This window comes from Cryptotermes secundus, unplaced genomic scaffold (genome assembly GCF_002891405.2).
Source record: "Cryptotermes secundus unplaced genomic scaffold, Csec_1.0 scaffold870, whole genome shotgun sequence".
NCBI lineage: Eukaryota > Metazoa > Arthropoda > Insecta > Blattodea > Kalotermitidae > Cryptotermes > Cryptotermes secundus.
The window spans coordinates 462,307-485,799 of NW_019743163.1; the positions used below are offsets into that span (position 1 = coordinate 462,307).

At 45.0% G+C, this 23,493-nt stretch overlaps 1 protein-coding gene and 1 pseudogene across 1 annotated transcript; both read right to left on the minus strand.

Moving 5' to 3' along the window:
- Positions 1–3,081: 3,081 nt before the first annotated feature.
- On the minus strand, positions 3,082–11,074 carry LOC111873967 (cytochrome P450 6k1). Its single transcript, XM_023869081.2, has 5 exons — positions 10,973–11,074; positions 9,830–10,772; positions 8,294–8,515; positions 4,497–4,748; positions 3,082–3,425 (listed from the first exon to the last, which is right to left on the minus strand). Exons 2-5 carry the CDS (start codon positions 10,761–10,763, stop codon positions 3,247–3,249), a joined length of 1,587 nt encoding a protein of 528 aa, XP_023724849.1. The 5' UTR covers positions 10,764–10,772; positions 10,973–11,074; the 3' UTR covers positions 3,082–3,246.
- Positions 11,075–15,611: 4,537 nt separating this feature from the next.
- Positions 15,612–23,321, minus strand: LOC111873964 (annotated as a pseudogene).
- Positions 23,322–23,493: the final 172 nt, after the last annotated feature.

Consider the following 23,493-nt stretch of genomic DNA (forward strand, 5'->3'; position numbering starts at 1 on the left):
TTGATACGGAGATGAACAATAAACTTAGCTAGATATTTCAGTGGACCCTCGAGCTTCGAAAGGTTTGATGTTCGAATAAATTGAAATTCCCACAAAAAAAAATTCGAGGAAAAGCCGGTTTTGAAACTCGAACAAAAACTCGAAAGTCGAACAAAAAATCATGTGGTAGTCTTCTCCCCTTCCCTCACTCTCTCTCTCTCTGCTTGGCGCACGCGCAGTTGCTCGGTCAGTTCTCCCGTGACTTGTTCGGTGAACATCCCTCAAATTCAGTCTTTTTTAAGCGTTTTATTTATTTCTTTGTGTTATTTTTATATTATCTTTAATAATAATAAGCATCATCATCATCAGTAATCTGTCAGACGACAGGTCCACAGTCTCTTCCAAAACAATTCCTCCATTTAATGCGATCTAGAGCTTTCTCCTTCAAATGACAGTATCCTCTTCTGTCCCCAAGGTCATCCAGCATCTTCTTACGTCTTCTTCCTCGTCTTCTTGTCACTTCTATCCGCCCCTCTTTCTTTCCTTCAATAACTTCTTTTAGAAGGCAGTTTCTGCGTAAAACATGACCAATCCAATTAGCCTTCCGTTTTCTTATTTCATGTAGGATATTCCTCTGCTCACTGACTCTAATTAACACTTCTTCATTTCTCACATAATCGGTCCAACTGATCTTCTCCATCCTTCTCCAACACCACATTTCGAAACTTTCCAGATGTTTCTGATCTACTGCCCTAAGTGTCCATGTTTCAGCCCCATACAGAGCTATGCTCCAAATGTAGCATTTCACTAGTTTCTTCCTCAAATTTAAGTCCAATTTGCTGGTAAAAAGATTCTTCTTCTTGCTAAATGCAGCTTTTGCCATGGCAATCCTGGATTTAATTTCACTAGTACACCTTCCATCATCTGTTAACAAGCTACCCAAATATTTAAAACATTTCACATTCTCCAGTTGTTTTTGGTCTATCTTTATTGTGACTGGGGTTGGTTGTCTCGAAATTTTCATTACTTTTGTTTTCTCCACATTCATTTCCATATCTACTCATAATATCACCAAAGAAAGTTACTGGAGGTGAAAAGCCTAAGAGAAAAATCGTAATTTCTAGGATAAAAATGAAAAAAAAAATAAGATGGAGGAGTACAGTAATCAAGCGGTAAGCTGGAGGAGTACAGCAAGCAAGCAGTAAGCTGTAGGAGTACAGTAGAGGATCTGTAGGAGTACAGAAGAGTACAAGAAGTCAGACTGTGAAGACTTTATGTGTACTGTAGTACAGTGATATCTGGTGTGTGTAATTCAATGATACTTTTACAGTTCCTGTGTTATAAATCCGTTGCCAGGAAAGGGGCAGTGAAGACTAATGGAAATAAACTCAGAAGATTAGCGTCAAGTGATTTGTAGTGTGAAAATCAGTATCAGGGTCATACTTATTTGTAGTTACGAACTGTGAATGGTCAATAAATCCAATTACCAATCCGAACCCTTTCTATAATCACTAATACACGTGGCAGTATAATCAGTGAAATCATGATTTTATATTGATCCCCCCCAAGGGCTACAGGGCGTAAGAGTGACTCGATGGAAGCCTGATGTGTAGGAACTGCAGCCAGAGATGGACACAGTCAAGGTCTCTCGTTGAATTTTCAACGGTGATTCCACTAGTACGTGTAGTCGTGAAATATTCGAGCGAACAGAGAGAGTCCTTCAGCGAATGTCTCTATTGTAGCCTCCCCTCTCAGGGTTATTTATATTAATGACAAAAGAAATTCATTAAAATGACAGATGTACTCCCATAAACGTGTAGGTAGAGGAATCCGACTGGACGGAATACAGAGCCGGATACCACTAGAACCTCAAGGGGGTACCAGCATCAGTGGACTCGCAACTTGGAGCACTGTGGAACAGTTACGATGAAATGGGTAAAGAAAGCACAACACAGTTCACCGCTGGCAGCCTCATGCTCTCGAATCTTATAACTAATTTAGTGTCTATGTAAGATTTGAGGTTTTCACGGCGGTGACTATGAAGAAAGCAGTCTTCTGGGATGTGGCGCCGTGTAGAACTTGTGTTAACCGATGTTTCGGAGGAACGTGCCGCCTCCATCTTCAGTCTGTTGCACCTGCTCACACTGATTCGTTCGCGGATTTCTGCTCGTGATCCACAACGGGTTTGGCGCCAAGACGAACAGATTCGCGGGAAAATGCCAGTCGTAAAGTAACTCTGACTCTGATTCTGACTCTGATCCAACAAACGTAACGCCTACATAAAAAGATCGACCCCTCCTTCGACGAAGAGGAGGCCCCATTTCGAAACACGTACGTGTCTAGGAGAGAATAAAAATCTTGGTCATGTATCTCTTGGTGACTGAAACCAGGGATGACTGTGTTGGCGAAGACCAGCAGCAATTTAACCGACCGACCTACAGTCGGTAAGAACGTGAGCACGGAAACAGAGGGTATTGTTGAGATCCGTCACCAGGCAACGGCTGGTGAAAATAGAAAAGACTGAGAAGATTTAGTATGTGCTGTAGTGAACTGTAGAGTGTGTGAATTAGCGATAGCGCTATAGTTACTTGTAGTTACGGTCTGTAAGTGTTCAGTAAATCCAATCACCAATCCAAACCCCGTCTATTGTCACTCAATCGGGTGACAGTATAAAAATATAAAATTTATAAACCAGTGAAAATTAAATGATTATAAGTCGATTTTTTTTCCTTGGCACTACAGCCCCAGTGGGCCTAGGCCTACCTCCATTAACTTCTCCGTTCACTTCGGTTTTTCTAGATCTTACACATTCGGTAGGACTCCTTGGGCTGGTGATCAGCTCGTCGCAAGGCCTCTACCTGTACACAAACAGAAAAACGCAAACACACAAACTAAACATCCATGCCCTGAGTGGGATTCGAACCCACGATCCCGGTTTCCAAGCGAGCGAAGACAGTACATGCCTTAGACCACTCGGCTACCGTGACCGGCGGTTATGAGTAAATATCCAGCACTGATTTAAATAAAATAACAATCAAATTATTTAAAACGGTCCGAAAGGAAAAGGCGGGAGTCAGAGAGGATGAATTGCAAACAGTGTACTTGAAGCTCGGTATGAACAAAACTTTATTCAGGAAAAAGTTACAACATTCAAAGTGAGTTTGTAGTTTTGCAGACGGTTAACGTTCTCCCAACTTGTGTCTCACTGTACAAGTACATTTCTCAAATTCTTGCTTCCAGTCACAAGATGTAACATTTTAGTTTGTTTCAGTAAAGTCTCTCTTGCCTGTTCACGAGTTGAAGCCATAGTTTTCCTTCGTGGGATAACAAAAGACCTTTTTTGTTAAACACAATGCGTCGCGGCGTCTCCTCCGAAGCCCGAACGTCGTACTTTGATAAGACACTGACGATCCCTACTTTGGTCTGCATCAGGCCGAACCTCATACCTGTAACACAAGTAGCAGTACATGTACAAGCTATGAGCGGGTTTCTCAGTTTTGTATAACAAGTCATAAAGTTAACCGATTTTTCGGAGGAACATTTCGTCTCCATCTTCATGGTCGAAGAATTAGTCAAAGAAGAAACCAGCAAGTAGCAAGCAGGGTTTTGCTACCCGTAATAGAACTTTTAGTAAGCTAGATTCACACATCTCTCTTTGGACAATTGTACTCGAGTCCCTGTTTTCTAGTAACCAGCATATAACTTGAATTAGAGGATTAAAATAATTCGAAATATACTGAAATATATTAATCTGAACTGTCTTAAAGCACGACAAACAAAAAGCATCGACCTCTCGTAAAATTACAGATGTAATCCAATTTTTTACTCACTTGGAGTGAAAGCGAATTCTTACGGAACACGATATTATGTGCAAACACACGTAGAGCTGCTTCTCAGAGCGTTGAGAGATGTGACCCGGTTACTGCTGGTCCCAAGTCCGGCCTGTAGTCTAAAGTTCACGGGTTTCGGCCTTTGTTTATGTAGGTATGTATAATGTGTCGATAAATATTTTGAATAAATAGTTTCCCTGAAAAAGAATTTGCTTGAAACCCAGTAATCCGAATGACTGGAAGGTCGAAACACACAGTACCCTAATTAGTTCGTACCGTCGAGGTTCCTCTGTATTCTTGTGTGTGTTAGTGTCTGATCTGTCAGCTTTCTATCCGTTCTATTAGCTTTCCTACAATAAAACTTCACTGCGAAGTTAAACCAACATAGGCTATGGCTAAATCTACTGAGAAGCGTATCAGAAGGAAACCAACCGCACCTATACAGAGTCTCGGCCCCTCTCCAAACGGAATGTAGCGTATCAGAAGAAAATCAACCGCACCTATACAGGGTCTCGGCCCCTCTCCAAACGGGATGTAGCGTATCTTAAGGAAACCAACCCCACCTATACAGTTTCAGCCCCTCTTCAAACGGAATGTAGCCTATCAGAAGGAAACCAACCGCACCTATACAGACTCTCGGCCCCTCTCCAAACGGAATGTAGCCTATCAGAAGGAAACCAACCGCACCTATACAGAGTCTCGGCCCCTCTCCAAACGGAATGTAGCTGAACTGGGGCCTCTTCTTCCTCTCCTCTTCGCTGAAGCGTTCCGGGTCGAACCTCTCGGGGTCAGGGTAGTACTTGGGGTCGCGATGGAGCGCCAGGATAGGCAGCAGCACTTGTACTCCTTTTTCCACAGTGACGTCAGTTCCGGATAGCTTGATTGTCTTCGTGCACTCCCTCGTAATGAGAACCACTGGAGGGTACTTCCGCAGGGTCTCTGCGCAACAAAGGTATATTACGTGAGAAAGAGGTTTCCACGGCGACAAGAGCTTCCGTTGTCGTCGCTAGGGTCATTACCGACATTTCGGAGTAATCTGAAGAAGGGGACACGCAGGTTGCTCCAAAATGTCGATAATTACCTACGACATTGTGCCGTGTCATAACTTGGAATGTAAAGTCCTTTTGTCTAATGGAGGACGCCTCAAGTAGCTTGGCGCCAAGATGAACTGATTGTGGTAAACCGCCAGACGTAAAGTAACTCTGACTTAAACGTCGTTACCTGTGCATATATACAGGAAGTGTCAATATTCTGGGAGGTCATAGTATCGGCCATTCTAAGCTAAAAGTGTATGTGTACATGTGTCCTATTCAGAACGGTTTCCGAGTACAGTTCAGTACACTGTACACTGTACAGACGACCAACACGCCATGTCCTCATACGAGTTACAAAGTGCATTAACCTTTCAAAGACTAAATTTTACATAACTAATATATGACAACCCGGTTCGTGCCTCACAAGAAACACATTACGTCTCCACTACAAAGCCTAACCGGTTACTGCTGTTTAGGGAAACAGCCGCTGTTTATTGTGAGAACCACATGGAACACACAGATACACCCTGTGGGCAGAATGCAGTATATATATAAGAATTCAGTCCGTACCTCACAGGAAACATTACGTCTCCACTACAAAGCCCAACCGGTTAATACTCTTTAGGGAAACAGTTGCTCTTTACTGTGAGAACCATACGGAACACATAAATACAATCCGTGGGCAGAATGCAGAGTTTTTGGTATGTTAAGGAAGGCGGTACATATAGTGACCGCTGGGATTTAAAGGGTTAACATTGACGGTGGAATTTTCGAAAATGTGTTATACTGTACCAACTTTGTCACTTGAACAATAATACCGGTATTAGAAACAGTACGCGATATCTCTTTCTTATCAACAGTTTTGGAACTGTACAGTGAAATAGCTGTATCTCGGAAACCGGATTAGGACACATGTACATATACGTTTCTTTCAGATTGTCTGATACTATGACCTACTAAAACACTGACCTTTCCTCCTGGGACACACCATATAACTAAAATATGCAGGACAGGGGCAGAAGTGAACCTAGACCATGTAAATCCAAATGTGTGAGATACTGGACAAGGAGAGGCCAGGCAAAGGAAGTAAAAGAGCCTTAAACTTGACGGCGGTCAGGGCTCCGAACCTTCAGCTGACTAATTGCAGTTAAGGCATAGCCTGCATTGACAGGAAACCTCTGTAGTCGTACACGTTTTATGAATGTTAATTAGCATAGTGCAGTGACACAGAGCCCACAGGGACCTGGACGCCGTGACAGCGCGAATAGACTCGTGCTGAACTGCAGTGCAACAAACGTAGCGCCTGCATAGACACACCGACCCCTGTACAGTGCAGTGCAGTGACGCACAGAGCCCACAGGGACCTGGACGCCGTGACAGCGCGGATATACTCGTGCTGAACTGCAGTGCAACAAACGTAGCGCCTACATAGAAGGCCGACCCCTGTACTGTGCAGTGCAGTGACGCACAGAGTCCATAGTGACCTGGACGCCGTGACAGCGCGGATATACCCGTGCTGAAGCTACGGCACAACAAACGTAGCGCCTACATAGCTAGACCGACCCCTTTCTCATCGAAGAGGAGGCCCCATTTAGAAACATGTACATGTCTAGGAGAGAATAAAATCTCGGTCATGGATCTCTAGGAGACTAAAGCCAGCAATGACTGTGCTGGCGAAGGCCAGCAGCAATTTAACCGACCGGCCGACATTCTGAGATAGGAGGTCCTGGGCCCTCATTAGGAAGCCATGGGCAGAGCAGGACAGTCTTCAGCTGTAAGGGAGTGAGGAATAGCCCTTGTTAGAAGACTGTAACCAGGAAACGACTAGTGGCTGAGGAAACTAGTCCGGAATCGAATGATTTGTGCAGCGTTAAACAGTTGCTTGAAATTCCGAGTTGTTAGTGTGCAACAAATCAGATTTCCTGCCCAAACTCCGCCTATAGTCACTTAACACGTGACAAAATTACAAAGAATTCGTAGGGGTGACCATCCCATTCTGTAATGGAGATGTACAGACACTGGGCAACTGGGGGGGGGGGGGGTTTTTTGTTAGGGGGGGGAGCNTGAGTCCTCGTGTCCACCGGGTGCCCGTGGCTGTCTCCCCGGTACGTGGTATCCATGTCAGTGATCACGTGACCATCTGTCTCCTGTCATTATGTTTCACATGAGAAATTTATTTGTGCGAAGAATACTCTCTTCTGGCATGTGACGCCATGTAATCTTGTAGATGATAATTTATGTTTCGGAGAAATGCATTGCCTCCATCTTCAGACCTGAACAACAAACATCATGTGTCGTTTTACTTTTACCAATATTTTTGCTTAAAGCGAGGTACGGCGATAGGAGGGTGTGGTAGATCACTGGCAGTTTTGACACTAAAAAGTCGATCACAACCCGTTTGAAGTTGGACATGCCTGATCTAGACAATCGGCTCAAATATGGCGGTAAGATTGTCAGCCTTACGCGCCGGCCGCGCTTTACTCCCAAGGAAAATTATTTCATTAATTCCTGGTACTAATTTCTGTTATAGGCTATATAAATAAATATAAATGTATTTCTTACGGATTGTGTCACGTTGCTTAGGAGTAGTTACGACTGCTATGTCCTTGAACATAAGAGCAACTAGCATACAGAGGTCAGTCTGTTACGTAATGCTTGCATCAGATATCAGACTGCTGGGCTTTGTGCACGATAAGCAACTTCTGCTCTAAACGCTTACGCAATGTCCAAGGCGAATGCGAGTACGCGCGATGCGAACAGCGCACCGCATTAACGCATCGCAGATATGTTCGGGGAAACTGGAGGTGGCCAATGTTACTGCGTGCATGTAATCGATGCGTGCGATTCAGTTGTAGAACAGTCTACCGAGTAGAACAATGGCTTTGAGTTTGACGCGTACAATTTTATCAATGGAAAACTGTTTAGTAAAACTGAAAATAGTCAAGAACTTAAGAAGAGACGTATCAGACAAAAGACTCATGTAATATATAGGAATAGGTTGATTTATGGTGAATTTCATCGACTGTACCCTCAGTTACGAGCGGATGAAAAGTCATTTCGCCAGTAAACCAGAATGACAACAAATACCTTCGACTATATTGTGGAAGAAATACATGTTGCCTGTTATCCTTTTATTCCACACTGCATTTCTTTCGTGTACTTCTGAAATCAGCGCCTCCATTTCTATTGCTTGCCGGACGACAACTGCGGTAAAAATCAAACTGTTTGTTATTTCAAACGATGCGAGCGGTGCGCCTGCGTCGCATCGTACGTATCGCACGTGTCACGTGCTCAATTTGGACAAGTCCATTTAATACAACCAGATTGATCGTGAACGTCTACCGCGTTCCACGCATCGCACGGCACGCACCGTCGTGCCCGCCTTCACCTTGGACATGGCGTTACTTTCGAACTGACAACCGCTGGCGGAAATCCTGCATTTCAACCTACCATTCACGACTTTGTCCAAGTACTGCATGTCGAGGATGGAGTCGTAAGTGATGTTCCCGCCATGTTGCTCACTCACGCTGTCGATCTCGGCCTGGAGTCGCTCCTGGATACCTGGGTTCAGTGCCAGTTCGTACAGACAGAAAGCCATTGTGGTTGATGACGTCTCGAAGCCAGCGACAAAAAACACAAATGCTTGGGCAGCTATTACGTCCATTGTTACTTCTGAAATTGTTAAAACATGGTAATAACATCGCCATTGCGCACAGTTAGAAAAGGGTCCAGCTAGAACATTTCAGTACAACATAAAAAAGATAACAGGATACAGAAACAGGGCAAATGCGGCGATAGGTTTGAGAATTAAATTTCTCAAGATCGGGTAGAAGAAAAAGAATTTTTGAAGAAACAAAACCACTCTTCGCATTGAAACTTTGAAACAATGCTGCGCATAACTTTTAAGCTTTGTTTGTCGTGTGCATAAAATGTGAATTTTGTTTCTAAACATGGGCAATTAAGCGATATGTCCTCCTTTAACGTTTATTTATTGTTATCGTTGCTTATTCGTGGTATAATATTTTTGTTTCCTATATAAGAATTGTATATTAACGGCGGTGGGGATCCGTTGCGCTGACCACACGACACCCCCTATCCGCAAAAGTTGGCACTAACTTCGCTGACAAGCGGCGATCGCTCGGTCGGTATAATTCGCTTGCTGACTACAGGCCATTGAGTTTCTTATATAAGAATTTTATTGGAGTAAAGATAACGATACCCCTGTAACAGGCCATGAACGCCCTTGGGGTTGTGAGACGTCAAGGCTCCTGCATTTTATCTAGATAATCGGCTCACAGATAACGGCAAGCTTGTCATACGCGCCGGCCGCGCTTTACCTCCCAACCCGTGAAATCATTTCGATTGCGGAAGGATTTCGTGGCCAAATTAAAGTGGGAAACACTGCTCTGAAGAATTCGGTTCAATGTAGCCTGTACATAAAGTCGACATTTTAAACTATTGAACTTTCTTTAATTTAAGACGAGAGCTTCCTAAAGAAGCCCTCGTCTTATAGAAAAAGGAATTTACCGGGCCGCGGTCTGACAAAGGTTGAGAACCACTGTGCTAAACGACTCGAACTGTTGGCTTGAACTCCAAACGAATGCATTCCAGTAAGAAAGCGGTACAATTACTTACACCCTGAAGAAGCACTGTAACTGTCCATCTTCTTCTGCGTATGTTCTAGTGGTTGAAGTATAAATTGGACGGCTTCTGTGACCTTGCTTTCGCCGATAATTCTTCGTTGTTTTTTTTTCTTGTCTAAAAGTATGTTTCATTACTTCTATGTCCTTATGGACTTCACCCGTTTCCTGCTTCGTCCACTTCCTGCAACTCCAACTCCCAGATCACTGACAGATCTACGTAACGGCTATTCGCCCAGCCTTTCCAAAAGCCTCCAATATTCCACACAGTTGTAGAAGTGAGGTCCTTGCAAGTGACATTATTTCTACATAAAACTTAATCTATAGAAATGGTATTGTCTCTCACCGAATGGTTCATTATTCTCCAGCGCGTGAGTTTGTTTCTGGAGGAGTTGGACGTCCTCCCCCTCCGCCGCACCCAAAGTTTTGTTCTTCATTTTCATCATCAGTTGCAAGAAATCATTAGCCACCACGTTATTGCTCTGGCGAAACTCCACAGTCTGCTTCACCATTCTCCGGAAGTAGTTGCTGACATCCTTCGGAATGAGGGAGAGCTTCAAAGCGGGAACCAGAGCCGGAAACAGTAAGTTTAAAAACGAGGTTATTCTCTGTCTGAGATGCGGTTCAAATATTTTTTTCCCCCAACTACGAAATTCGGCATGTGGGTTCCTCAGACAGTTGGATTTAATTCCGAAAGCACATGACGAAATGATATCTGTACTGTATCTTGCTAGAAATTCCTTTATCTCCACAGGCCGTCCATTTCTGGCAGATTCCTGAAGACATTCCTGCAGTTCTCTCCCACAGTCTACCACTGTTCCAAACATAGTCTTTATTTTCCCTGATGTAAATACCGGGGTCAGTTTCACTCTCAGATTTCTCCATTTGGTCCCAGACAGTGCGAACAAGTGACCATCCAGAGGCTCGGATTCCTCATCAACTTGAAGTCCACGTGAGAAGAAATGGGCAAAGTCTTTCACTAGAATATTTTTTATAATGTCAGTGTCCCGTATGAGAAGAGATGGATACGTAAACCTGTACAGTCCCCCCACTTTGTGGCCCTCCAAGGCTTTGTACAGTTCCACTGTCTCATATTCCGGATTATTTCCGGATTTAATGGAATGTGCGAAGTTTCCAAATGGTGCAGTAGGTTTCAAGGTCGGGACGCCGCGGGTCTCCCAGTAGGAATAAGATATTTTGAAGTAGACATACAGAGTCGCCAGAACAATGGTGGACAGCGCTCCAAGCGGCAGAACCCACGAATCGAATGTCTCCAGCATTACCACAACCTGTTTCGGGAAGGAACACATATGCGTTATTTCTTTTCAGCATCTCGGCAAATACTCAGTTAATTTTATTTCTGTGACAAGTGGCCTGTTGGAGGTAGGAAGTAAAAATTTCATCAGATAAAATGTCTAAAGTTTAATCAGAGAACATAATACAGATGTCCTCATTTTAAGAATGTCTGTGAGCAATCGCAGAAACTTACCTTATAGCAGGATTCTGTATGTAGCAGCCCGCGGTACTGGTCGATATAATTCAATGCGCGATATGTTTATATGCACAAGCGTTCGTGACGCATTGGAGGAGAGATAACCCTCAATTTTTCTGGTCGTTGTAAACATCGTGTTATTTCATCCCAAAGGTTCGGTATATATTTTATTTTTGTTCGCGTAAGAACGACTCAGCATGACAAAACAAAACTGGAATTTTGTCCGATGTTCCCAGCATCAAGACGCTATGATAAACTTTGATAAATTGCCAGTGTACTTAATGATGTTGGGAGAAATCAGTTCGCTGCTAACATTCGGCGTAAACTTTGAGATTTTCACGCCGGTGAAGATCCGTCCGTGGTGATCTGGGCTCTGACGCCGCTCATTCCTATGTTTGCAAATTCCTGCCGCCCGCTGACATGTCAGTCAGCGTGAATACAGCTGCCATCTGTAGCCCTATTTTTTATTATTATTTTTTATTGCTTTTGGTGAGGGGGACTAAGTCCCTGTACTGCGGCCACTTCTGGCCTATTGTACCAATCTGTAGCCCTGAGTAATAACAGCTTGATATTCCTTCTCGATCCCAATACCCACTCTGTATCCTATCGATTGCACTCCATTTCTGTCAGTGAAGATGACTGCTAATCCCCGTCACTTAAAGCCTAGAACGTGTGAACTTCAAGGCAGATGTGCAGAAGGTGCAGAAGGAAAATACCCGAAACCTGCGTTCGAGCTGTACAAGGTTCGAATCTTAGGCAGGTTATTGGCAGTCCTTACACTCTCACAGTACGTCCACGCGACGGCCCGGATTGACACCTTTCAAACCCTTATCCACACGCTTTTCTTGATCAAACACACTTCATAACCTTAATGGTGGGAACACTGTTGAGAACAGGGTGCTGAGGGGAATATTCGGACCGAAGAGGGATGAAGTGACAGGAGGTTGGAGAAAACTGCATAATGAGGAGCTCCATAACTTGTACTCTTCTCCAAGTATAATTAGAAGGATCATGTCATGGATACTGAGATTGGCAGGGCATGTAGCACGAATGGGGGAGAAGAGGAATGCATATATAGAATTTTGGTGGGAAAGCCAGAAGGAAAGGGACCACTAGGTAGACCTAGTCATAGGTGGAAGGATCATAGAGAGATAGGATGGGGTGGTATGGACTGGATAGACCTGGCTTAGGATATGGACCAGTGTGTGGCTCTTCTGAATAAATTTTCAGTTTCCATGAAATGTTGGGAAATTCTAGAGCAGCTGCGCAACTGGCGGCTTCTCGAGAGAGGCTCAGCTCCTTGAAGTTAGTTAGTCAGTTGGAACACCTTCGTTAAATAACAAGGGTCAATCCTCATATACTCGTGAAATAGACTGGAACAGTTAGACAGACTTTCAGGCGTCCTTGTATGGAGGGCTGTCAGAATGACGGTCTGTGCGCTGGTATAGATGCCTAACCAGCGGGACATTCATTTTTTTAAATGGACGCGGGAGATTTGGGCGAGTAGCGGCAGGGCAGTTCAGTAGTTCAATTTCCAGACATGTTTTCCCACAAAAATTATTTATTTCAATTACGAGAATGTTTATGTATGTAGTATAAGCAGCCGTTCATAAAATATTTCGTTTAAATTCGATATGACAGAATTCTGCGAAAAGTTAGTTTCGGTATTTAGCAATGCTGATAGATTACAAAGTCAACTTTATCACTTAAGGCCATTAAGTATGGGATATCTTACATACGGTCAGACGAACAAATTGCGAATTTTTAACCGTGTTGGACAAGGTCATAAAATGTGAGAGATCTTTGCACTAATTTCACTTTCAGTAGGTTTAATAGACCGCCTCTGTGGTCTAGTGATCAGCGTTCTTGGCTACAGAGCCAGAGGTCCGGGTTCGATTCCCGGCGCTACTGGATTTTCTGAGAAGTAGTGGGTCTGGAACGGTGTCCATTCAGCCTCGTGATGATAAATGAGGAGCTATTTCAAGGAAATAGCGGCTCCGGTCTAGAAAACCGAAATTAACGGCCGTGGGGATTCGTTGCGCTGACCACGACATCCTCTATCGGCAAAAGTTGGCACTAACTTCGCCGACAAGCGTTGGTCGCTCGGTCGGTATAGTTCGCTTGCGGACTAAAATCACGGAGTAGGTTTAATAACCTGCGACGAACGCCGTTGGGAAGTTTGTACACTGCGTTAGTGACTGTGCTGTATACCGTTCAGAGGTTCTCCAGCAGCCAGCGTGACTGCGCGTGTATGAAACGGCGCAGTGACACAGCATGACGAGCAAGATCTCGGATGTCAGTGTTTATCCCTTGACAATGACTCGTATATTTGCTTGACTTCCGATGCCCCCTCTAATTAAGCCATTACCCAATACACATATTTACAGAACTATTTGTCTTGTCATTGCGTGTGCTTATGGCTCTCGTGGTCCCAAGTCACTGACCGCACGGACGGTCTCTTACTTTAAATGCCTTCGTTACAAAATTCGCATAAAGGGAACGCAAATTAGGAAGGTCACGTGTTTATGTCTGGCACATATTTCAAATTCAGAAGCGATGGACGAAATTTAATAAAATTTGGTACGATGTTTGGCCCTGGAGGCCGCGCCACGCGCCGCATTTGAATTTATAGCAATTGGTAATAAAAACAGTCAGAGTCAGAGTCAGAGTCAGAGTCAGAGTTACTTTATGACTGGCGGTTTACCGCCAATCAGTTCGTCTTGCATCTAAGCCCCTTCAGACTGACGACCAATAACCATACTGTAACGTGGATGGCACAACAGGAAGTAGGGGTCACGCGAACTCTGCGTTTCCGCGAGTGACGTCACATACCCCCACTCCTTCCATCATTACGCCTTCTTTATCATTTTCCTAAAATATAACACAGCAAGTCTATTTTTATACAAGCTTTCGTAAAAGTACCTTTTACCTTTTCTTCTTATATTCCTTTCCAGTTGCACACAACATCGAGTTCGATATTTCCATTCCCTCTCACGAATAGCACGCACCAATGGTCAATCGTAAACAGTCTCCTTTATGCAGGATACTTCACTGCACAAACCTACATGGAAATATTATCAATACAAAATAAACACGATAAACTGAAATAAACTACTACTCACATCTCAGCACTTGCGGTAGTAGTTCTTATGTAACGTCCTCTCTGACGAGAGGATAAGTCCATTGTTTACAATTTCTGCTGGCTTCGCCACCGCAGTCATTCTCAGCTCCAAGTCCCGCGGAACTCATGACCACATTTTACTGTCTTGGATTCGAGACTCCCCCAACCTGGAGGGCCAGGTCCCCGTATTTATGTCCCCCAGTCACGGGGTGCCCCAGTTACACTCCCGGGCACTGGGCTCCCTTTTCGTCTCCTCCTACGACTCGCAGGACTACGGTGGAGTCATTCGAACACGCCTCCACACGGGGTTAACAAAAAAGTTCGGTAGCACGAATTTTTGAGGTGGGCCCAGCACATTGGCGCCTGTCCAGAAACACGGTAACCATGGTGACAAACAATTATAGTAACTAGTAATAACCACAGCAAGCAGAGCTGTACTTAACATTAGTAACGTCTCTATCAGAGTTGCTCTGGGCGTCTAGAAACACTCAGACGAGCCGCGACAGCTCAGTCGGTATAACAGCTACAGAGTTGAGCACCAGTTCCGGGGCTTCTAGAAGCACTCACACGAGCCGCGACAGCTCAGTCGGTATAACAGCTACAGAGTTGAGCACCAGTTCCGGGGCTTCTAGAAGCACTCACACGAGCCGCGATAGCTCAGTCGGTATAACGGCTACAAAGTTGGGCACCAGTTCCCGGAAGGTGCGGCTCTGGGCTTCTAGAAACACTCAGACGAGCCGCAATAGCTCAGTCGGTATAACGGCTACAGAGTTGGGCACCAGTTCCTGGAAGGGGCGGCTCTGGGCTTCTAGAAGCACTCAGACAAGCCGCGATAGCTCAGTCGGTATAGCGGCTACAGAGGTGGGCACCAATTCCTGGAAGAGGCGAGATATCTGGATGGAGCTATACCGCTCCTCCCCCATACGTCTTCATGGTGTGGCGACGGATTTACATGTTCTGAGCATCCATAAATGCCGTCTGTCTGTCTGTCTGTCTGTCCATGTGCGCCGCGCGAGCGCCTGAACGGTTGAAAACAATTTCTTCATATTGAGGCGTAGAGACACGTTGTTAAGAGGTGACGCTGTAAACAGCGGCAGTAGCTAGGCAACATAAACGCACACAACAGTAGAAGAGCTGTGTTTTCTAGGCGGTACTTCCCGAGGGGTTATCAATGGGACAAGCTTGGAGCTCATTTTTAACGCCTAAAGTCCCGTTCCTTGTTTGTAAACACGATATCCGGACCTGAAGTCGGAAGTGATGTCTGACCGGTATATACAGGTCTATGGCTTAGATTGGTAGCCAAGTACCAGTGCACTTACTTCATTTTGTATTATGCGTTCTTCGAAAGGTTGGGTATCCGTGTATCAGGCCACATGTCGTCACATTCCACAGGACTCTCAACTTAACTTATAAATCAGAGCCAAGTTAGCAAATATGTATTGTATTTTAAGTTAAATTACAAATTCCTTATCAGAATTTAATGTAAAGTAAGGCTAATTAATCATTTAACCCTACATTCTAAGACTGGGGAATGTTACCCTTAAAGTGCGTAAGTATGGTGAAATGAGTACATATATTGGTAACACTGCTTCGAAAGAGAAGCGTAACATTATCTGCCATGTCTTCTTTCCGTTATCCTGAGGTGCATCCCGCCAACAGGTGTAGTTACTTGAGTTTCCTCTGACACCCACACCTCGTAGCTGGACAGGAGGCTGACGAGGCCCACTTTGGTCTGCATCAGGCCGAACTTCATTCCTGCAACACAGCAGTGGTTATGATATGGGATATAACGCCGTGTAGTCCTTCGAAGGTCAATGGACGTTTCGCAGGAACATATTCGACCATGAAGATAGAGGCGATATGTTCATCCGAAACGTCAGTTTGGCTTTCAGAGGACTAAAGGGCATTTTATCCCATAAGATATTACTCTTCAATTCGCACACCCATTATGCAATTCTTATTGGTGCACATTTCCACTGAGGGCAGGCGGTAGCGTAGTTGGTTGAGGCACTATGCTACGAGCCGGAAGGTCGCAGGTTTGATTCCGCATGAGGCCATCGGATTTCTTCAATTTACCTAATACTTCCAGATGCACTGTGGCCCTGGGGTAGACTCGGCCTCCAACAGAAATGAGTACCAGGAGTCTTCCTGGGGGTAAAGGGCGGCCGTCGCCTAAGGCTGAGAACCCTGCCCTCATCTGTGAGCCGATTGTCTACAAAATGTGGGAACCTCGACGTCTCACAACCCTATGGGCCTCCACGGCCTGTTCAGGGCCTGATACATTTCCATTGACCTGTGTTGTGCTATTCAATGCTACCGTGAGTCATAGGAATTGATTTACACATTAAGTGGTTGTCAAGCAACTGAAATAGTAATGAAAACAGGCAGCTTTTGCAGCATGAATGGTTTAGTCCGATCGCCTAGCAAGCACACCGAGAACCGAGAACCGTGTACAATGAAGCTTAGCATAGTTTGCAAGCCCACTAACGTCAAGTCTGTACAAGGGAACATCAAAACAATTCACCTATGCATATCCTGGGCCCCTCGCCAAAGGCGAGGTAAACATGCTAGGTCCTTTTCTTCTTTTCGGCGCCGCTGGAACGTTCCGGGTCTAAGAGTTGCGGGCCGGGGTCGCAGTGCAACCCCATTACGGGTATGAACACCCTTCTCCAAAGTGACGTCAGTCCCTGGGAGTCGGTACGGCTTGGTACACACCCTTAGGGGAACCTGTAGGGGCGGGTATTTACGGAGCGTTTCTGCAATACAAGAAACCAGTTCAGGCTGACCTCTCTTTTCGACCAGACAGTGTTCTAGCATTTTGGCGCAAGGGGTAACAGGTTCGACTTTTATTCTGAAGGTGACGAACTGAAGCGTCAGCCTGAACACTGAGCATTGTAACCATGTTTACCGCGGATTTCCTTAGTTCTTCAAGACAAAATCCAGGATAACACTATAAGTTTTCTTTTTCTTAGTGGGGTGTGACTAGGTCCACTTGGTACTGCGGTCACCTCTGGTCTGTTGTGATGGTGATTGTGAAGCAATTGCTGGAATGAAGATTGGCACGGGAAACTGAAGTATTGGGAGAAAACCTGCCTCAACGCAAATTTGTCCACCACAAAACCCACATGACCAGACCTCTCCTCGAACCCGGGCCGACACGGTGGGAAGCCAGCGACTAAACGCTTGAGCTGTGGCGCGGCCTAACACTATACGTTATTTAATGGCCTTATTCTTACATACTGCCACGTGATTCAATGTGGCTATAGAAGGGGTTTGGTTTCGTGAATAGATTTATTTACCACCTACAGGGCGCAACCACTGTCGTTATTTCCACAGTTTACGGTTCACAAGAATACACAGTCTAGTGTTCTGAGTCTGTTACTAAACGTTTCCTGGTAACGGCTCCAACAATGGCTATTTCTCTGCCTCCGGACTCAAATCCTCCCTTCATTGACTTCCGCGCAGAACTAAGCATGTAGCTCTGTCCCTTGCTTATAATATCTCGGCACGGACCAGGAAACACAGCTCTTCTATTGTTGTGTTCGTGTCTGTTGCTGCTGGAAGGTTTTTACGGAGCCGTTGCCCAGAAACGGCACCGGTATATAAGCCAATCTCGTGGTCGCTACGTAGCAACGGCTCTACACGCTACAGCATGTTTCGCAATTCATTACGTTATCTTATCATCTGACATCATATTTTTTAGATACTGCTAGCGTCGTTAAATATGCAACAACTGTGTGACATCTGAAGCTCTCATGACTATGGCTGTGAAAATTACAATGTTCTGGGTACGTGACGCCGTGTAGTCTGATAGTATGCCTCCATCTTCAGAGCAGAGGAATAAACGGAACAATCAAGCAATCAGCAAGCAGAGTGCTTGATTGATTGTCTGCCTGTGCGACTTACTGTTTCGACAAGCGGTCTCCGTAGTCTAGGGGTAACGTTCCCACCTCATGACTCAAGGTACGCGGGTTCAAACCCAGCGGAAGTCGTGGAATTTTTAAGGGCGGAAAAATTCAGGGCACAAGTCCTCAGGGAGGGACTTTACGCCGTATTTTAACCTCATGTCTCCAAAGGAGGCCACTGAGCTAATTTAAGGACATTTCCCGCCCAACAGTAGTCTCTAACGCCTCTGGTAGATGGGGGAAGAATTGAGATACCTCTGAGCCAGTAGAGGCCGACCTCGCTGGCTGAGTAGGGACTGATGGTAAGCACCAATACCGGTAGGGTATAGAGGCTGGTAGAAGATTATTGGGGGACGCACAATAGATCAAACTGGTTGCGGTGCATGGGAAAAACCCACCCCCTCCAATAATAATAATACTGTTTCGACACTGATGACGGAAGCAGTACATTCCCCCGAAACTCCGTAAACTTCTACCAGACAACTTGGCGTCACATCCTACATAACTCTACTCGTCAAGCCACTGATTAATCAGTGATCAGTTCTAATGATTTTCGACAATGCTTGACGCATGACTTTGCAGAACTCGGAACCATTCCGTGCCTTGACAGAGAAGCCCGTGCGGTATGGAGGTAGCTGTAGTGGTTAGTGTTCTCACCATTCACGGCCTTGTCCAGATAGTCCATCTCCGATATGGCTTCATAGGTGACGTTCCTTCCATGTTTCTGCAGCACTGTATCGATTTCGGCTCCGACTCGCTCCTGTATATCTGGGTTCAGTGCCAGTTCGTACAGATGGAATGTCATTGTTGTTGACGTCTCGAAGCCAGCGACGAAGAACACAAATGCTTGGGTCGCTATTATGCCCACTGTTACTTCTGCAAAAAGACAATATTTCTGACGTTCACTTCGTTATAATACTCAAACTTACAAATATCATTGTAGTCTGTATAAACCTTTCTCGAAGGGCCGCGCCATAGCTCCAGCGGTTAGTCGCTGTCTTCCCACGGCTGCGGCCCGGGTTTGGTCAAGTGAGATTTGTGGTGGACAAAGTGGCGCTAGGGAAGGTTTTCTCCGAGTACTTCCGTTTCCCCTGCCAATCTTCATTCCACCCATTGCTCCACAATCACCCTCACCTATCATCTGGGGCTGGTACGAACAATAGGCCAGAAGTGGCCGCAGTACAAGGGACTTAGTCCCATCTTTCCCGTGCATATTTCAAACCGTTTGTAGTGTGCCTCAATACGCCTTACTTTTTTGTGAGGAAAATTCGAAACAGTTCCAGGATAAATATTCTAGTCTTCTGAAGCGAATGATAAAACAAATAGCTAAGATAATTACAAAAAAGAATTCAAATGCCCTTCTGTTGGCGTCTACCTTGGCTTATTCTTCGACCCTTAAAATGGAGGCGACGTGTTCTTCCGAAACGTCGATTGACTTTAAACGGAAAACGCGGCGTTATATCACGTTCATCACTCGTTTTAACTGAAATCGCAAAACTTCACAAATATAATCTGCTACTGAAACTAATATTTCTGCTGATGGAAGGAAGTGCTAATGAAATGCTTAACGACTAACTTACATAATTCATATCGTGCGCTTTTCATATACTGCAAATCCCTAAAGTCTGGCCATTCTCAGGGCGGTAACTTACTGAGTTTTTTTGTCATCCACTGCACCCAGTTAATATTCCATTCCGCCATAGAGACCCCATCCTGATCGGCCGTTGTCAGCGTTTTGTTCTTGCGTTGTATCAACAGTTGCATGAAATCATCGCGGTGAACGCCGTTCCTCTCGCCATTTCCATGAAGTAACTACTGACTTCTTTCGCAGTGAAAGAGATCCCAAAACGCTTTATCAGACTTGGCATTAGGAGACTTTTTTTTTGTTTCCTTGGCACTACAGCCCCAGTGGGCCTAGGACCACCTCCATGAACTTCTCCGTTCACTTCGGTTTTTCTAGATCTTACACATTCGGTAGAACTCCTTGGGCGGGTGATCAGCTCGTCGCAAGGCCTCTACCTGTAGACAAACACAGAAAAACGCACACAAACATCCATGCCCTGAGTGGGATTCGAACCCACGATCTCGGCTTCCGAGCGAGCGAAGACAGTGCATGCCTTAGACCGCTCGGCTACCGTGACCGGCATTAGGAGACTTACAAACCTAAAAATTCCCGTTTTAAGTGTTGGTGAAAAAATCCTCCATCCCCACTGACGAAATTCAGAGTCAGGATTCTGCAAGCAGTTGCACTGGATTCCGAACGCGCAGGACGCTATGACGTCAGTTGTAAACCGTGCGAGGACGTCTTTCATTTCAAAAGATTCGTCCTTTCTGGCTGGCTCATGAAGTACAGCCTTGAGCTTCTTCCCACAGTCCACGGGTGTACCGAACCTCATTTCCAGCTTCCCAGATGTAAACGTCGGAGTGAGTTTGATTCTGAGGTTCCTTGTCCGGACAATGCGAATAACTGTTGCTGTAATGGATCAACATTTTCGTTCACATTCACTCCACGATCATGGAAATGATCGAAGTCCTTCACAAGAATATGTCTGATGAGACCGGGATCTCGGATGATGAGAAATCTGGAAGCTAAACCGTACAAGCCTCCAAGTTTGTGGCCCTCGAAAGCTTTGTAGAACTCAGGAAGCCGTGCTTACAAATGTTTCATAAACGTTTCCGAATGGAACTACAGGATTATATATAGGAATGCCAAGTTTAGTCCAGTAAGAATACGACGACTTTATGTCGATGTATATCGCTGCTAGGACGAAGGCTGTAACGGCTCCAGCTTGCAACAGAAGCGAACCCTGATGTCTCCGTCCTTCTAACGAAGAGCCTATTGAAAAAAAATTATCAAATATCAATGTTAAAATGCATAATTTATATTTCACACGTTTCCAGTGAGACACAATACTTTCAAATATTAATCTATTCGGACATTTTTTAATTCAGTGACGTGAACCAAAACCCTTATTTCTTCTTCTTCTTACCTGTTGACAGTTCGGCTGGGCATTGCGGTTATGAAATATCGTACAGCAGAGAGCACGCCTGTTTTAACACTGCAGCCCGGTAACAGACGGATATCCCATACAATTATTTTTGGACACAATCCATCGTCCCGAATTCTTTATTTGAAAACAATAGTCGAAAGACTGGAAAATAATTGCATTAATGTACCATCGTCACAGACCCTTAGGTTTTGCATTAGCCTCAACGTATACTATGCTACAAGTTGGAAGGTCGCGGGCTCAAATACCGATGAGTTGGATTTTTTCAATTGACCTAATCCTTCCAGCCGTACTAGGGCCCTGGGGTTCACTCACCCTCTAACAGAAATGAGTACCAGGAAATAAATAAATAATTTTCCTGGGGAGTAAAGCGCGGCCGGCGCGTAAGGCTGACAACCTTACCGCCATCTATGGGCTGATTATCTAGAAAATGTGGGAACCTCGACGTCTCACAACCCTATGGGCCTCCAAGGCCTGTTACAGGGATAGCTTTACTTACTTTTTCCTTTCAGGAAACTCTCTTAATGCGAAGTTTCACGGAAATAAGTTACTGCCCGCACCACGCACTCTTACGTAACGATGATGATGCGAGATCGCGGTTCTCCCGTTGCCATATTCACTTTGCTCTCAACAAGTACTTGGTTTGAATCTTGCGTGAGTGAGTGTACGTCCCTCTGATAATGACACTATTTTCTAAAAAACACAGAACTGCAGCACGAAGTGACATTTATTTACTACCGTTGCTATGCGACGACCGCGAGATAGGCAAGTATACCAGACCCGTTTCTGGGAAACGGCTAGGCAGCAGATGCTTAATGATGCAACAGTTGGACAATGGAAACGGAATGTTTCTACGTGGTCCGTGCCGAGATGTTATAAGCAAGGAACAAAGTTAGTTGAGAGGCAATTCTGCACGGGAGGCTGTGAAGATGGGATCTGAGCGCGTGAAGATGAAGAATCTGTTAGCAGCCGTTGCCAGGAAACGGCTGGTGAAGACACGGCAGGCTAGCAAATGCTTAGCGGGTGCTGTGGTGATTTGTGAATTGTGGAGATCAGCAGTGGCACTGCAATTGCTTGTAGTTCCGAGTCGTGTGTATAAGTGATCAATAAACCCATTCCCAATCCAATCCCTGTCTACAGTCTCTCAAGTCTTGACACTATACCGAAGTCACGAAAGAAGTCCCATGGGTCAACCCCCCCCCCGCAAGTTTCCTTCGAGCTGTTACGCTCCCCACTCCAGCCGTCTGGTCAGTCTGTTTACAGGAATATTGGTGCTGATGACCTTCACTGGCTTCCCGCCTGCTTCTGATGGCTTCTCGCTTGGCTCACGCCCTTAGACCCTGAAATGTAAAGCTCTCTCCGACCTACAAGGCGTTACAACCCTGAATACCGCTCCATTCATGATTTTGCGAAGACCTAGAAATTGTCGTTAAGTAAACTGTACGTGTAGTACTTGTGTTATGGCCTCCAATCCACACTGGAACCCACTCCAGGGCCCCAACCACTTCCAAGGTCGAGTTCACATCTTTCAGTATTCACATATGCCTATTTGTTTAAATGAACACAAATGTAACTTACTATAATAATGGCTGGATTGTTGCACTGGTATACAGAAGGCTGTGAACAGTTTCGCAGATAATGCTGTAGCGGAATTCCACCCGCTGCTCCTGCCTGCCATATTAACAGCAACCCAGCCTGCACTGGAAACGCTGAAGACTTTTGTGACGTAATTTGGTACACACGACATCCGACAGGTGTCACCCGTGTACAGAGCTTTTAAACTTATGGCTGGTTAGTCACTGCGTAGGCTTGGGTATAGCCACACGTGTTATCATCTGAGATTCGTTTGCGGTGTGCGATAGCCGTGTTCACGCAGCACATTATCATATCCTCGGTCTTAATTCGGGGGCTTCATCTCTGACCCGACATGTGACTGGTTGCAAAAGAGGGAAGTCAATAAATGTTTGCTATATAATAGCGCCTTTGTGGGATATCGAAATAGAAATAGGCTTCATAATAACGCAATTTGAACATTGCACTCGGGGACATGTGGAAAGCCACTTGTAGCTCTTCCGACTTGGTTGCGGTTCGGAGGACTGTTCCCTGTTTCTTTCCTTCTCACCCTTTATTTCTTCATTTTCATATTTTTTTCCTTCTTTCCTCTAATTCTGTTTCTTATAGTTGCCTTTCATTATTTTCTCGTTTCTTCATTCTGCTATCTCCTGTATTCATATAGCGTTTCTCCCAAAATCGATAGGTAAGTTTCGACCTTAATTAGACCTAGGGGAAGTGAGTTGAGTGAAACCTTGTGATGCCATGATTTATAGTCCATATAATCATCATCATCATCATCATCAGTAATCTGTCAAGACGACAGGTCCACAGTCTCTTCCAAAACAATTCCTCCATTTAATGCGATCTAGAGCTTTCTCCTTCAAATGACAGTATCCTCTTCTGTCCCCAAGGTCATCCAGCATCTTCTTA

Bases quoted from the DNA above. Each gene is read 5' to 3' on its own strand.
- LOC111873967 (XM_023869081.2), bottom strand. From the start codon at position 10,763: ATGCTGGAGACATTCGATTCGTGGGTTCTGCCGCTTGGAGCGCTGTCC. The intron at 8,516-9,829 runs GTGAGAGACAAT...TAACAATTTCAG, and splicing joins GGAGAATAATGAACCATTCG to AAGTAACAATGGACGTAATA. The intron at 3,426-4,496 runs GTGCGGTTGGTT...CTTGTGTTACAG, and splicing joins GGGGCCGAGACTCTGTATAG to GTATGAGGTTCGGCCTGATG.